We start from the raw sequence: 17,622 nt of genomic DNA on the forward strand, positions 1-17,622 counted from the left end.
CCTGTGCGACTGTAAGCATCTGAGGGGGTCAGTCCCTGGTGTGAAAGCTTAGGTACCTGTCAGGAAAGAGAAAGCAATCTTTGTATCATTACTACTATACAAAGAGATAAGTATTACATTTTATTGTCTACTTAACACAAAAGAAAGATCCTAGTATTTTTCACTCTGATTATCCGAATCCATACCTTGAAGTAATTTTCTGAATAAAAATGTTTACCAGGGCAATTAATAAGGGACGGTGTCATTCAAAACACAATTTGTTTCCTGACTTGTGTCTAAATGTGCTGTGTGCACTGCACATGGCAGCGTGATTAGATTTTGGGGATGTTGCAATCTCAAGGCCATTCTGTTATGAGGTGGTTTGAAAGTGCATCATACTGTTCACTGCATTTTCTGGTAACATCTTTCTCTACAGACATTGTTACCTAGCAGTAGGGTTTGGCTTAGGAGGAGGCTTGGCCACTGCTGTTGTGGCCCTGATTAAGCATAACTGAAATCAGTAGGGCAGAAGTAATGTTTAAATCTAACAGCAGAGAACACTCAAAAAAACCTCTCAGGGAGTGCACAGAAGAGAGTTAGTTCACATTTGGAAGTGACAGGAAATAAGAGAGATCATGAATCTGGCTTGATTGAATCTGGCTCACTACTGAAGAGAATTTCAAAGTTGCCTCAATATGGGGATGCATTGACATTTTGGGTGCCTGAATACACCCTGTCTGGCCTCCCGTTGGAGCTCAGGAGGATGTGCGTCCAAATCTTCCTTTTCCTGAATCCCATAATTATGTGCAGAAGGACAGCAGGGGAGCTTTCCTACTGCTACCATCCCACTTAGAGGCGGAAACAGTAATTTTGGGACTGATGCCAGTGGTGGGTAGGAGGTACACATGGGAAGAACATCTGAGCAGGGTTATTTAGAACCTTTAACAGGCTAACATGGAGCCTCTGTACTCCAAATTGCCTGTGGCACACATTGATCTTCTAAGTCCTTTTGAGGTAGTTTTGGGCCAGCACAGTTACCTTTCTATGTACTTGAGATAATTCGCAGTGTGCCGTACTGGGTCTGGCTGGGATGAAGTTAATCATCTTCACAGCAGCCCATATGGGGCTGTATTTTGGCTTTGTGGCTCAAACAATGTTGATAATGCTCCACTGTTTTGGCTGTAGCTGAGCAGTGACTGCTCAGTGTCAAGGCTCAATTTTCTTCCCTCTCTGTTCCCCAGGGGTTGGGAAGGGACAGAGCAGGATAGCTGGCCCCAGCTGACCAAAGGAATGTCCCACAACATATGACACTGTACTCAGCACTAAAATTTGAGGGAATTTCTTTGGGGAGATAGCCACAGCTTAGAGACTGTTTAGGCATTGGTCTACCCGTGGGAGGTAGTGAGTGAAAACCTTTGCATCTCGTGTTTTGTTGATGGTTTTGAATGCAGACACATAAGCATCCTGCAGGTCTGACGCAGAGGCCCAACCACTTTTCTGAAATCAGTCCCAGACACTGTCCTGGAAATTAGCTCTTTTTTTTTTTTTTTTTTTTTTTTGGTTTGTTTTAATTTGTAAAGGTCAGTTTTTATGAATCAGTAATAAGATCATCTGTGGAAGCATTGTGCTCAGTGCAGTGACATCAGACAAAAAGCTGCCTAAAACAGATGCTTATATGATTAACATCTTTAAATGACTTCAGCTGTGATCCTCCAAGTCTCCAAGTATATCTTTTTTTTTTTTTTTAACCTAAAGTGAATGTTAGGAGCATAATAATAAATATTATAGGCTATATTCTCTTAGTATAATTATGTAACAGCTCATTTACAAAATGATTTGAATTCTGACTGGCACGATTCATTTGAATTATTTTCTTAAAAAAAAAAAAAAAAGTGCTGTAGGTTTCCTTGGCAACATTTAAAATGTTATATATAGATGTATAAACAAACCAACCGATCACCATAATATCAGTTAAAATAAACCCACAGAAACACAAGTAAAATGAACAATAATTACTTATCCTATTGATTAAATATGGATTTTAGAAGTGTTGAACAGAAACATTTCCTTAGTGCCAAACTGCATTAGCAATCAGCAAAATGCCAGCTCTTTGAAATTCCACTTACAATATATTAAAAGATTTTAAAGCTACCTTTATCAGGAAACAGCTCCTTTGGTGAACATGTTATCATTCCCATCTCTCTACTACTGGGTAATACAGGTATTCAGACTGACAATTAAGACGCACAGAAGACACTTTTATTTGTCTCATCTGGCTTGGAGTGGCTGTAATGAATCCTAGCCAGGTGATTTTGCATGGGTTGAAAGAGATTAAAAGGAGAGAAAAATGATAACCCATTGTGTCTGAAGAAAAAGACAGGATAATGCTAAGGCACATTTCAAGCCAGGCTTTGTGATCTTTAAGGAGAAGGAAAGATTTTACTCAACCTTATTTGCAAACACTTACGAAGACTGGCCCTTTTAAGAAATTACTGTTGCAAAATGTAGATTTATGTTTTGTTGTTGTGCGTGATTCCATGCTGTGCAGAGAAATGCCTGGAAAAGATTTGGAGTTTGGCAGAGATTCCTCCCCAGAACTCTGCTATCAAATCAGGCAAAACATATTCAAACAGCAACAGTGTTTTGGGACACTTCAAGCCAAATGCTTCAATATAATACGAACCACATTGCAAAGCTTCCTCAGGGAGGTATGGCACGAACATTTTGCCCTTGAAGAAAGGAGTATGAACCATGGGGCTGCCTCCTCCATGCCTTACCCTTCCTGTATGTCTCCTTAAAGGAATACAATGCAAAAGGCAGCACCTTGTGTATATATATACATACATATAGTCTCTATATATGCATGTACACATTGCATATGTATAAATATATCAAATACAGATAATTTATATATATATATATACACAAAACAGTAGAATAAATATATTCTCTCTCTCTGCATATAGTATCTATTATATACATTAGAATATAAATATTGTATATTATATTATACAATATGTACTTGTTTAAGGATAGCAACCAGTTCTGTCACCTCAATGCAAACACTTAGGGCCAGCAGCATGAACCCCTAATAAAACTGTCAAGCTGGCTGAACATATGTTGTCAGGAGGGGCAGGGACCTTGGATACCTGAAAGGTAACCACAGACATTTGACACTTGGAAAAATGCTAGTGGGAGGCTTTCGGTACCTGTGGTTACTGTTCATATTATTGTGCATGTTTATGCCAAGCACTTTCTTATCTGTAATAACAGCTCTGTCACGGCATAATATAGAGTAGGGAGATTAGGCTAACAGTGGCTTGAAATAGAAATGCTTATTAAGTGTGAATAAAAATGGTCTCTCAGTGAGTTTTTCCAAACTCACCTGACATCATGTATTCTATGAGAAGATCAGGAAAAGCATTGATGAACCAAATATGGATATGGTTTTCATATTTTTAAATCCAAGTACTTAAACAATAACGTGAATGAGCAAGACTGAGGGAATACCTTAATGCATATAAAACGGTTTATAGTGACATAATAATAAAGATATACATTAGAAGCACCGTGATTTGTGACCGTAGAAATCAGTGTAATTCAAGTATAATGCCTCATCTGAATTTGGTCCTGGGATGATACTAATACTTCCTAGAGGTGTAGGGTTGTATCACCATGACTATTTTCATTTTCATATTCCATTGTTTCTGTGCAGCCCCTTGGGATTTTTGACATCTAAATGGTAGAGAGTTTCTTCTGGAATGAAGAGCAAAGATATGAATGGGAAGCAAATATGTTTTACTTTTTTTTTGAAGATTCTGGTAACAGATACTCTCTGAAGACTTGCAAAATTTGAAAACATTCCCTCTGAAGGCAATTTTACCTGTAATATATGTCTTTCAAAAGGTTCATATATAGATTTTAACTTATTTTTCTGTTGCCTTCTAAAAGCAGTATTGTTTCCAGATGTGTTCTGTATAGCTACCTACCAAGTTATTTTTACTGGCTTTTTCTGGCTTTTTAAGTCCACACATTTGGATACTCTGGTTATTTGCAAGATGCCCTTGCATCTTGCAATGACAAGTGCAAATCCCTGTACATAAGGCGTTGTCTGAGGAAAAATATTTAACTTCATAATTCTCTCCCTAGTGCTTTGGAGTGAAACAGGAATCCAAAGCCTCCTAGCTTTCCACTTGCTTAAAGAATACCAAAATATTTAATCTGAGGAGGCAGAGAAGCTGAAGGTTTATCATCTCCTTCCTCTTGCACAGATGAGCAATACCCTGGGAGCAGACAAGAAGAAGGCAGATGACATCTTATCTCAGAGCATGTAGTGCTGGCTGAAGCTACCTGCCAGCACTGTGGAACCAGGACTGTGCAACCAGAACTGCCCGGGGTGTTGTCATTACATATACCCCTTTCTAGCATATATGGGAATCTGGCAATTTTACCATAGCCCCAGGAAAACCTGTTTCAGAAGACGTTTGACTCTGAGTTAAGTATCAGAATCAAAATTCCCTCCTTTTTGCTGTAATATGGATGGTTTGCTTCTGCTCTACAACAGCAAATTGTAAAACAAGCTGAGCAAACCCATTGCATGTGACAGACACTTAACCATATGGAACTGAAAGAATATGCCATTTCTGTCCTTCCCTGTCCATCTGCTTCCAGGAAGGAGCTGACAGGTAAGCAGATTTTAGTTTAATTTCACTCTATCCGAATCGAGGTGGAATAATCTCCATATAAAATAAAAGTAGAAATGGTTGATCCTTACACCATAGACATAGAGTCTAGCCTAAAGTATAGCTTTTAGTACTCAGGAAAAATAAAATTATCCTGTCCAAAGCAGAAAGGAAATATGTAAAAGGACTCCAGCTTACTGCTACTGCACTGTAAACCTATATCCATGTCCTTAATATCTATGAATCACACGTTACACCACAGTTAAAGGTTGCCAATGAAATACTGTTTAGAGCTGGATGAAAATGGCCGCTCCATGTATTCTCCCAGGGATGATTTTCATGATGAGTTAAAGGTACATATGGTGGTAACACTTCTAAGTTAAAATGAAAGCGAGCATTAATAGTATTTTTTTTCAGTTATTGTTTACATTTTTTTCATTTATATGCTTACATGAGCAAATGCCAAACTATATATATATATTTAGCAAAACTACAATCAATATTTCAAAACAAAACAAAAACAAACAAACAAATTAAGGAATGATGCAGTTTAGTAGGAAGAGAAGGTGCTTTGCTGAATGGGATATATTTGCCTATTTAAACATTCATGCCACTAAGATTGGGATCCTGAAATATAAATTACGTGTTTGAATTAACCTGCTATTGACTTACTGTAAGCATTCATGCTTGAGAAGACTGAATTTTCTCTAGCTGTAGCCAAGTGCCTCTGAATATTAAAAAAAAAAAAATCAACTTTAGAGATTTTTTTTTCCCCCCTTTCCCTCTCTCTCTTGATTATCCATCCTGATGTAAAAACTTGTCCAGTCCTATATACCTATAAGTTTCTGTTCCTAATTAATCCTAGAATATCCCTGTTATTGCTTTTGACCATTCTTTTCTAGTTGTGCTCCTCTCTGATATCTGGATATCTGCTTGGTGCTGCCAGCTGCCTGATCTTGTGGCTTCATGGGATTTCAGGCCACCTTGCCTGACAGCTACAGACATGTAGACAGGTAAACGTTGGATGTCTACATAAAAGCTTACTAAAGGACAGGGATTGTGTTGGCATAGCCTATGCTGTTTCTGAAGTCTTTGTGAGTAAGTGCCTTACCCTGACAGATGGCAAAGATGAAACCCAGATACATTTCACAAGCAGCACAACATTCGTTTTAGAAAAGGTTTCTGACATCATCACTGTTAACTGCAGCCTAATATTTAATCCCTATCCAAGTTTTTGTCTCCTTGAAGACCATTCAACAGAAGCAGAAACAGATTCCAGGAACCACAAATAAATAAATATTCTGTCAATAACTGAGCACTCTGTATGTTCATAATGGAGCAGCATAAAGTTTTTAGGTCAAGTTCATCTGTGGTGCACAGGAATTTGAAGGCGATAAAATTTAAAGAGTTCTCAAGTTGTCCATCCTTTGTGGTGCGAAATAGCCTTGGAATCAGACCAGGTGTGGGCTTTGGATCCACATTGGGCTAGTTAACTTCCAGCTATGGTCAATGGTTTATTTTTATTTCTGTGCTTCTTCCTGCATGTAGCAACTTTAGTTGCTGTCAGATATTGCTTAGAGGAACAGAGACAGAGTGTTTTAGTACCTGGGGAGAGCATAACAGGCTACTTGGTAAAAATCAATAGTGCTAACTTAATGACATAAACTTCTAAATACACCTACTTCACCTCTGCTACTTCTGCAGTCTATGGCAGGATCATTAATATTCCACTAACTCACAATCTAATGAATGATCTACAGCCAAATAAGGTTACAGGAAAATTCCTATCTACCTAACCATACTGTTCCTGTCAGACCATATCCAGATTCTGTGGGGTTTATCTGACAGCTTAAAGCTTCAATCTAGGCCTCAAACCTCAATTCCAATTTGGAACCTTAAAGACAGTTTAGAGACCTTTGCAAACAACTTATCACGTTCTGTTGTCTGGGCCCTGAGGGCAATAACAGGCTTTAATGACCTTGATCAGCCACACCTGGAGCCTCTCATCACCCCTGCTCATGGGCCTGGAGCCTCATGTCAGCTCAGCCTAGAGACATCAGACCCTACCCAATGAACTATGTCACCAAATTGCCAGTTCCCAACTCAGTCACAGCCATGTCCATGTCTGGCCATGGACTCTGTTGATTCAGACCCCACCTACAGAAAGACTTCCCAGCCTGATCTTGAACCTATTTCATCACATTGGAGCTGCTCAGTAATCACTGGGCTGTGTCTGACCATGATTACTCTCACCAGCTATGATCATAACCCTGACACAACTCCATGCTTGATGATTGGGACCCTCAGTATGTCCTGCTCACCTGCCTGGGATGGCAGAATGGGCCCTGGCTGCTGAGCCTCCTGCCTGACAGCTCTGTCATGCTCCTCAGCTCCCAGCTTGCTGACCCTTGGGACAGCCCTCTTCCTGGCTCTGGTAAAATCCACGAATGTACTAAGTTCAGTTACAATAATAAGTATTTGCTGACAAGAATTGTCATCCAGGCCCCAAGGCTTCCAGCAGCATTCAGCCACACAACAGCCTTTCCAGTTCTTCCTATCTGAGAACACTATACTACTTAACAGTGATTTTAATATTACCCAAACTGAAAAAAAAGTTCTTTGTCCACAGCAGTAGCACCCTTCATCTAACCCCAAATGCCTTGCAGAGTCCTGTGATAAACAAGGTCTGGTTCCTTCAGTCTCAAACTCTAGTACCAGATCTGACTGTAACCCAAAAATTTAAACAATGCTCCACAGTTCTGTTTCTACACTCCACTCATTATCAACTGCCTCCAGATTTCTACTGACTGCTCTCGTCTCAGTCCCCAATTCTTTCTGTGTAACAAACAGTGGTTTGATATACACTTGTGAGTACTTGGCTGGATACTTGAGACTTTTTGGTCATAGTATTATAAAGGAAAATGCAGAAGTCCATCTAGCACTCCTTTGATTCCTTTGAATGATCGGCTCCCTGTTGTGACCTACTTCACATTTTCAATGATTTGTCATGGAATATCTTCCATTCAGGTATACAAGCAGAGTAATGTTGCATATAATAGGGAAATAGAAAAAAAAATCAGGAATTTCCAATTCTGTGCTAAAAGTATAAGGCCTGGTGACTGCTAAAGCTTTACAGCTACAGTTCCTGCCATGTTTTCTTAGGGTCTAGAATTGACATAAGCATCTTAAAAATCAAACATTTTTAATGTGCTTCCCTGTGAATTTAGAAGCATTATAAGCATACATTTTTTGAAATATAAAAGTTTAGTATGAGAGGGAAAGCAGATGGGAAGGAAATCATCAGATCAAAACCACAGGAGCATCAGATGCTCTACCAGTTGCTGGAACATTGACCTTAATGTAGCTGCAACTCTTGCAACTGGACTCTGTACTGCAGAGCAGAGAGAGCCATAATGGCTTTGAACTGTATGTTTTCCACTCCCTCATAATGCAGGCTATAGTTATGTTAGATGTACATAGGCTGCTCAGAAGGATGAATTAGAATGGAAAGGAATATTGCACTGGGAAAAAAATGGGTAATCAGCATTACAAGCATGCCTCTGCTGTGACACAGTTAAATTAAAGTTTAGGATCAGTGAATTATCATTTCTGCCTGCTCCCCTATTCATGCACCATCTACAAAAGCATTTTGTAATGTCTCATAGCAGCGCCTTACTTTAAAACTTTCAGCATTAACGGGAAAATCCAGCATCCTTTAAAAATAACAGATGGCTATGAAGTGAATACAGAGCTGTATTTCACTCTTGGGGTTTTGTGGCTATTCAGAAGCCACTTGAGTTACATGCTCATGGTTAATAACATCAGCAGAGCCACTCCAGTTAATTACAGCATTATATTTACTCCATAGTTCCCTATTATACTTTAAGTCACAGTAAGAAAAGGGCAAGCATATAATCCCTCCAAAGACATTGTGCTGTCCTTGTTAAAAAGCCTGAAAAAGCTTCACAGCTGTAGACAAAATGTAAACCCCATTATGGAATAAGAGATACTCTTTAATGTCTCTTGCACAGAGCAGCTTAACTGCTTAACTGACAGTAGTTCCAGACTGGCCAGATAGCAAACACTGTATTGCTTCTCACAAAGGGCTAGTAAAATGGTGTATTGCCTCCTGCCCAGAGGAAGAAGAGAGGAAATAGGAGGTGTAATGAGTATGTAAAAAGTACTCTTAGGAAGCATGTGGCTGTCTCCAGTTTAATTTATTTATTTTTCTCCTGATTTCACTCCACTCTCTCTTTTTTTGTGTTTCTTTTTTTTTTTTTTTTAGTTTTGTTTCTGAAGGTCAGAAAATATATAACTAAAGCCAAATGGACTAGAATGTTTTGTTCACCAAATAATTGAGACAAAGTAAAATAAAGCTACTTCACCAAGGAAATCTTGAGAAGTTTTTTTTGTCAGGAAGGCTGTAAATCATTGATTTAGTATTTTCATTAAAAATAAAAGGGCAAACTCTTAAAAGTAAAGCTTCATTTCAGAGGAAATAAAAACCCATGACTTAAAAATGGAATTGTCAGCCCCCTAAAAGCCTATTCTTAAGATACTTTTCCACTCCTGTTGGCTCAATACCCCCTGCAGGCAATGAACCAGCAGGGAGTTTTCTTTTTGTTTCACTTGGCCAGATCTGGATCCTCTCCTGACTCCAAATTCACAAGGCAGAGGAAAATGGTTGACATACATACTCATGAATCAGGGAAAAGATAAGGAAGGGTCTGTGGATTAATCTAGGAGACACCATTTAGAAATGTATCATAAGAACCTTTTATTTTTCTTTCTTTCTTTTTTCTTTTTTTTTTTTTTTTTTTTAGTTTTTCAATATTATAAAATCTGTGCTTTTCTTCAGAAAATGTTTCCTTTGAAGACAGTGTCTCCTCACCATACTTTATAGAGAAGCAAAAGCCACAATCTCACTCTTTGTTCTCCCTCCAGCTACTCAGTGGTTTGCACAAAGTGTTGTTTGTGCAACAAAACTTGGGCAATAAAGTTATCCCTCTGCATAGCAGCACTGGCCTTTTTGCAGTGAACACTGTACTTGGCTAGGTTGTGAAATAATTCCTTGATATAAATATTTCAGAAGCCTTGACTGATCATAGGAACAGCTCTACCTGACGTGCTAATAAAAGGCAGCACCGTAGAGAACTACAAGAGGTATATTTGTGGTCTTTTGGAAAAGAAGACCTGTGACAAATGTAAATAATTCACAAATGCTAAAACACCTACTTTATCTAAATAATATTTAGAGCATAGCTGTATTTTCCACTAAAACTTCTTTCAAAATTGAAAATTAATGTTGTAGATAACTTGTAGTTTAATAAAATTTGTACAGTTCTATAACTGATGCTGGAAAACTTTATATTGTAAAACCTAGGGTGTGATGAAGCTGGCATCTTCCAGCTACATTTACAGCTGAGGCATCTATGCCTTTGAAGTGCTTGCAGCTAGGGCTGAAGCTCCTCGCCGCAGACAAGGAAACCTGCTAGCTTAAAACGTAGACTTTAAATTTGCTGTAGCTTAGTTGGAAGTTGACTTAAAAACTTGCTTCTCATTGCAGAGAGCTATCTTTATATCTGCTTCAAAGGCTAGTGACACCACAACATCTTCAATCTCAGGTGTAGTTAAAAGTTTACTCCCATAGCAAAGGTAAGCCACCAGCTTTAAAACACAAGTTTAAATTCAGTTTATTGCTCTTATGTGTAAAGACCTTAGCTTAAATTTGAGCCTCTTTCCCATGCAAAATGTCATTTAATCAATTGCAGTGTTTCAAATGTACCCATCACCCTTCTCTTTGAATACCTCTTCCTGCTGCTCAGCAGGAGTTTTTCCAGAACATGCATAAAGTAAGCTCTCTGGGTTCAGGCTCCTTGGTGAAAACCAGCAGGGCTTTCTCTACTGAGCTGCCCCTACCTGTGAGCACTTCAAAAGAGAAGCCACAGCAGGGGCCCTAGCTGAAACCGAAAGTGATGTGTTTTATGTAGCATGGGAGGTTTCAGTAGTCTTCAGCCTTGAGGGCGTCTTGTTCATTTAAAAATGTTTTTAAAGTGATGTGTTGTATGGTTGTTATAAGACCTTGAAGAGGATAAAACTAGCCACATATTCTTTTCTATGTACTTCTTTCCTTCTGGTCAGCTTTACGAGAAAACAAAATAGAAAAGAAGGCTAGTATGCTCTTCCAGAAACTGTTACCCCAATTCCTATGTTGCATCCACAGAATGACCATATGTAAAAAAGTGAACAGCAAAGGTTATGTGTTCTCTGTGTTCTTTCATCTTGTACAAAGATGGTACCATTTCACACATTATTTTCCTTCTCAGTCTTAATTAAAAATATCAAGAATATTGGGTTATACCTTTACTCCTTGTGCTAGAAGGCTGGCTGCAACACAATTGGGAGAAATCTGAGGAATGACTTTGCTTAAGGATGAAAGTGTATGTTGACTTTAACATAGTTTAAGCCCATGGATTTAAAGGTGTTTAAGTATTTACTTTCCATTGATTTCCAAGTTAGAGGGAATAAATGGCTTTGTTTTTCCTTAAGTTAGGAGACAAAATATGTACATCTCTTACGTGTTTTTAATTCCTTTTTTAATATATTATTATTATTGTATTATTATTATTATTATGCTGACTATAACTCTGATACTAGAATTGCTAAATGACTTTATACACTTTGTTTTTTTTTTTTTTTCTCCCACGAATATTATACTGGCCAGTTTGCCAGGCATGTGTTTTACTGCCCGCAGATCTAGAGACTACAGTAGTTCATTCAGTGATTACCGAATTTGGGTATTTGTAGAGTGCTGTAACTCAAGGTCCAAATTCATATATTTTTAAAATATTTGATTTTTTTAAAACTTGCTCAAAATTATAGACTTACATAGGGTAAGGCCTTCTACTAATCAGTCAACCCTAAAAAAGGTAGGTAAGCTAGAATGGAGAGCTGACTAGCTACATAATTAGCACGTATAAAAGCAAAGAATATATCCAATTGATTTGTCAAGACCTCAGGAACTATCAGATTTGTCCCTTCCTGTTACTAAGTCTAGTGTCCTTTGAAAGTCTAACTCCCTACAACATCCATTCAACTTTCTGTGAAAGCTCAGAAAATGGATATTTATGAAACCTCTTCATTTAGCTAAGCCTCAGTTCTGAGAATTGAAAGTTTCCCTTCCCCCAGCTGAACAAGAAAACTTAAGTGCAGCCTAGATATCATTTTTCAGACAGTATGAACTGATACCAGCCATTATACAAATTCTCTTTTCCTACAAAGAGCTGGGAAAAAAAAAAAAAAAGAAAAATCAAGTTTCCTGCCAGAACATGCATTTGTTCTAGGTTATTATGTTAATGTTCCTACACACCCACAAATTCATCTCCCACCCTTCCCCACATAAAATGTAACTGAATGTCTATAGTTTCTAGAGGCATCTAAGCCCAGGCAAATCTAACAAAGCTACTTTTAGATGGAGACCTGCAATACTCAGGTAGGTGGTTAAGCAGTGAGCTGCTTTGGGTGCATAGCTATCAGTTGTGAGCTGTGAGTAGAAAGTGAGTAGTTTCAGCTAATTTCTTCACATGATTTGGTAGCTACAGAATATTTCTGAAGTAACTTTTTCTTGGTGGCTGGAGTGCTTAAAGACAGCAGCAGCAACAAAAAAGCCAGTTCTCGAAGTTTGCATAATCAAAATTTCCTGTGAAAATCAGCATTTTACTTTCAGTAAACATCAGAATTAATTACTGGAAAAGTTCAGAGGGTTTTTGAACAGCAGCCCATACTCAGACCAATTTAATGAAGCAAGATCGAGCTCTTCTATGGAAAAAACTTTGTCACAGATCCTTATCACTTCTATGGGGGTGGTAAGCAGAAACTACAGGTCCTCTGACCTTTGTGGAAATGTGAGGTGATCCTGACTGACGAACCCCAGCCAGAACAAAGTTAAAAAGTAGCACCTACCACCCTCCAAAAACTTCTGGCTGCTGCTGAATAGGAAGTCTGCTTATTATCAGTGGAAAAAATAAATGAACGTGGATTCAGGTTATTTTAAATATACTTGTAGATCTACCCACTAATATGTGATTCTGGAACAGCTTGAATAAAACTTATCTTCGAATGTCCTTGTTGGAAAGAGACATGGGAGGCAGTGTTTCTTGGTGAAGGACATCAGAGTGGGATTCAGAAACCTTTCATTGCATACTGGGATACACAGTTCCTGTATGATTTCGGTTAACTGACTCAGGCCATGCATTCAGTGCATTTAAACTGGCTTCAGAATCAAGCCTAGACTTTGTGCCCATCTGTGCTCTTCATACCAGAGCTTACTACAAGCTAACTTCAGGGTATTGCAGGTGCTTTTCCCAGGTATGGGAAGATCTTTGGGCTCACCTTTCTCTTGAGGTCTGCACATTTTTTGCATGCAAATTGTGCCTGGCTTCACTGCGTAACGGCATCCCATCAGCACTGTCACTAGTGTTGCGTGACCAGCCTTCTTTAAACTCCATGAAATGCTCTGACAGAGGAATGAGGTTTATACGCTCAATGCATGTAAACATAGAGGTAAATGTAGTACAGTTAAGGACACCCTTCAGAAATCTTCCTGGAGCAATGATTTGAGACCTAGGTGAGGCAGGAGATTACAGTTTCAGAAAGAACTAAGGTAGAAGGCAGTAACAGACTACAGAAGATTTGAGACGACTGTGAGGCTGCCGTGTAACTTTTAGCATAGGTGAAGCATAAAATTAACATCAATAACAAAATGCAGTAGCTGTTAAGTACAGAGTGCCAAAGAGGTTGGCAAATGTTCAGGTACAATACTTACTCCATGCTCTTGGTTCCTGACTCATGGAAATGCAGATCTTCAAATGAGCCTGTGAGGATAAAAGGAACATAGAGTGTTAAAAATCTAGATGTACATATTTCTTGCCACCCTCAAAAAATAAAACAAAACAAAACAAACAAACAAACAAAAAAACTTTTTGGAAAGCTAGAAAATAAATTGTGGTGTCATCTATTCAAAGAGAAAATGTTTCACTTTTGGCAGGAGTACTGTGTTCAAAGATGTGATAATGACTATGACCAGCATCAGAAAGTGTATAGTGTGGTCATGTTTTCAAAGGTGGTGCTAATGAAATCTCCACATGTACTTGAACAATTTTTCAAGGTCTTTTCCAGCCTTGGTGATTCTATGATTCTGTGGTTTTTGTGTACATTGTTCTACCACTGCCATCTGTGCACTCAGTAATAGAATTTGTATGTAAAGATCTATATTTCTGTGAAAATTTGAAGTGAAGTTTAAGTTCTACAAACCAAGCATAAAGTCTGAAGATAATCTGTCAAAACCACATCTCGACATTATAGGTCTTGTGAAACTCTTGGTCACAAATGGTAATATGAAAATAAGTACATCTGAAAACACACACACTATTTAAGTTTGATTTTGCAATTTTGTTGGAGAAATATAAAACTCTAAAGACTGTTTCAGAGTTGTCAGTTATTGTATTGCCATGTCTTTTATGTTGATGACTCAATCAATTTTCCAATTGTCTGCTTGTCTCTGCCCTATATTTCCTAATCAGAGCCTTAGTAGTTCCATAATTTGGAAGTACAAATAGAGTTTATAACTTCTCCATTTACTCTATTTCTATCATTGTCTACTGCCATTACTTTTTATTAGTTAAAACGACTATAATGAGAGTAAAAAATGTTCTTTTCTTCTCTGCTAATGTGCAGCCACTTGTCAAATAGCAGGGCCTTGTAACCTTATGTATGCCAATTGCTTCTGAGCTTTCTATCATCTTCACTCTATTTTGTGTTTTCATTTTAGACTGGCCTTAAATTCATACACAAAAATTTTAAAGCTTTCTCTTTACAAGGGAGTGTACACATTCAGTCCAGTTTAAAATGCCTTAATCTAATTTTAGCTGTTGCTATATATCTGTAGTGAGCCAAACTGTTTTATTTTCTAAAGTTAATTTTATCCTGATGTTTTACTGTGCTGATGATTACCAAGAATTCTGCAAACATTGAATCAAATAGATATCTATGGTAGGTTGCTCTCAATTTGAAATCCACAAAAATGTATTTGTGATACCCAAAATAGCCAACGGTGGCTTGTGATTTACGGCAAGCAGCAATAGTAGAAGCAGATGTACTTCTGATTGAGAAAAATGATTCCTTGATTAGTTTTGAAAGTTAAGATGGAATAAAAATTTGGAAAATTCGGAAAGATGTTATAATAAAAGAAAAAAAAAAAAAAAGAAAAAGAAAAAAAGTGCTTTTGCCCAAACGTCGACTTTTTTTTTAAAAGCTCACCAGAATGCTGATTTCTGTCATGGAGTAACCAGAGTAGAAATTCTACTTTTCCTACCTTAAATACTGGGTATTTTTCTTCAGATAGCTTTCTTCTGAATATTTAGCTCTTTTCAGGTATCTAGAGCTATAACATAGCATGAGCCAAACTGTAACTGTATAATACTTCCAACAATTACTAGTAACTCTTAGTATTGGAAACAAAAGAATTATGAAGAACCTAATAATTCTAAAGTTATACAACATTTTTTTTTCCCCTCTCTAGGCATTTTGGTGTAGAATGGAGCTTAAAAGCACAAAGTCTAAACTAGAGGGAGAACAAAGTGAGAAAACTTGCATAGAAAAAAAAAAGCCAAAAAATCTTACGTTTTTTTCTAAGGCTTGCTTGGAGAGTATTGAGGGACTTTCTAGGGCTTTTACTTTGAGAGAAAAGATGCACAGTTCCATTAGTTTTCAGGCATCTCTAGAAAATTTCATGGGTTGTCTGTCTAAACAGAACAGAATGGAGCAAGCCACATGAACTTCTAGTATTTATAGTATTGGGAATGACCCAATTCCCAGTGGGTCATTGTGAATGCCCAATATCTTAAAATGTTGAACAGAGGTGTTCTGTTTGAGAATGGAGTACTCTGTTCACATGAACACTTAATGCTAATTACTCCTATAAAAATCTTGCTAGACAGTATGTGCTATTAGCACTTTAAGCTTTTTTGCCTTTTTTATTTGAATAAGAAGAAAATCTACAGGTTAAACAAAAACAAGCAAATAAAGCATGCATGGTTATGGTGCAGAAAAAAATGTTTTTATTTTTATATTTTCTCCAATCAGACATGAGTTAGAAAGTTAATACTTTGCTTCTGAAATTGGGACATAAGCTTCTTAATCATTTAGACAGCTTTGAAAAACCGGTTTGAAAATCCAGCTCACAGCACAGACAGATTCTTGGTCAGACAACATGGGAGAAAGAACTGAAGAATTTGGTTTTCAGTTCTGTAAATAATCAAACTCAAATAATTATCTATTCCTATAATTAGCTAAAAATATCTACCATGAGCCAGGTCTTCATTCAGTGACCGTGACACTGTAGAGAATGCACATAAGCCTTATACCGGTTACCCTTTCTCATTTGACCATATGTTTTCTTACAATATATTTTAATGGAAATGTATGACAGTTGTTGTGTGCATGATTCAGAAAATCACTTACAAGACTACAGTTAAGGTGCAGGAATGTTGGATAGCTCAATTTTCATGCTGCCAGTCTCTACCTTCTTTTGAAGTGCTTTGGAGTATGAGGCCAATTGCAGTGAGTAAAATGGGGCACAGTGGTAGGACCTTAAACAGTTGTTTTACAAGCAAGTGTGAAGCAGTTGTCAAATGGCATTGTCAAGATAATTTTCAAAGTCTGTCTTCACAAAAACAGAAAACAATTACATGTAGCAGGAAGTACTTATCTGATTTAAATAAATACAATCTGGTTTTGCTAATCTGTTTCTGGCAATAATTAGCATGTTGCTCAATTTATTTTAATAGCACATTAATTTGATTCTTTCCCTTGCCAGATATGCAACCAGAAGTTTCACAGAAACAAAATATATCTCTAATAGGAACCACGAAAGTTCTCTGTAAAGATAGTTACTTAGGAAGCTATTTGCATTGGTTTATTAAGTGTAAAAATATACTGCACTTTTGTTTTAGTACATGACTTCTACCCAGAAATACAAATCAGCAGTGCAAAAGACACATACAGAGGAAATAGCCACACACACACACACACACACACACACACACAAAAGTGAAGGCTCTATTGATTTGCTTAGAGTGAGAAATGGAAGAAAATGGTTTAAGAAGACAGGCATGAGCATTTGCTGTAGGCCGAGAGGCTGCCCAATGGGGTATGGCAGTTTTATGGACCTACTGCTAATGCAATCCAAATGTTTTGAACCATAGCAGAAAGCTACACTCTAAGAACAAAACCAAACTGATACACAAGTTAATCCCTTGGTTAAAAGACAAAAAACATTTTCAAAGCAGAAGAGCATAGGAAGAAACAAAGGCAACTCACAGTTTCTTTCCTTTAAGGTGCGTGAGCTCTGAGCTAGAACAATGCTGAGATGTTTTCCCCTGTAAAACAATTGTATGCTGTTGCTAAATGCCTCACAAAGCTAGCCGGAGGTCAGTGATGCTCAGCTTAAGTGGATGAGTATTCTGCTGCTTTTTCGTGAGTTTCCTGTGGATGGCTAGCACACACAGAGGCACCAATCAGTACTATGTGAGCTGACCAGTGAATACCCACCGTTTCTTATCTGTGCATCTGCCTCAAGTGAGATAGGATGAATGTATGCTCTACCTTCACCTACACTCAACAATTCTGTCTCAGTTTCACAATAGCTGTTCCAAATCTTAGCATGAAGAATTTTTTTCTGATATGCAGCTGTTTTATATAACTGGGAAAATTTATTATTGCTCCTGATCTTATATTTTCTTATTTCTCAAGCTGTTTAAAGAGCTTATAAGTCATGTTGAGATATGTGTAACTACTTTTTAAATCTATTCCCTCAAAAAAAAAAAAAAAAAGACAACACAAGCAAAACAAATACTTTGGGAACAATATGCTTATTCTTACACTGTAGTTTCATATAGTCATG

At 37.6% G+C, this 17,622-nt stretch overlaps 1 protein-coding gene across 1 annotated transcript in view; it reads right to left on the reverse strand.

Annotated features, from left to right (window-relative positions):
* CLNK (cytokine dependent hematopoietic cell linker) overlaps window positions 1–17,186 on the reverse strand; it is a 52,984-nt gene extending 35,798 nt beyond the window's left edge. The window contains exons 1-2 of the mRNA XM_068679921.1: window positions 17,040–17,186; window positions 13,486–13,534 (exon numbers count right to left, since the gene is read on the reverse strand). Of these exons, the coding sequence (XP_068536022.1) occupies window positions 13,486–13,490 (5 nt within the window). The 5' untranslated portion in view covers window positions 13,491–13,534; window positions 17,040–17,186. The remainder of the gene's footprint in view (window positions 1–13,485; window positions 13,535–17,039) is intronic.
* Window positions 17,187–17,622: the final 436 nt, after the last annotated feature.

The sequence above is a fragment of the Anas acuta genome, chromosome 4 (genome assembly GCF_963932015.1).
Source record: "Anas acuta chromosome 4, bAnaAcu1.1, whole genome shotgun sequence".
Classification (NCBI taxonomy): domain Eukaryota; kingdom Metazoa; phylum Chordata; class Aves; order Anseriformes; family Anatidae; genus Anas; species Anas acuta.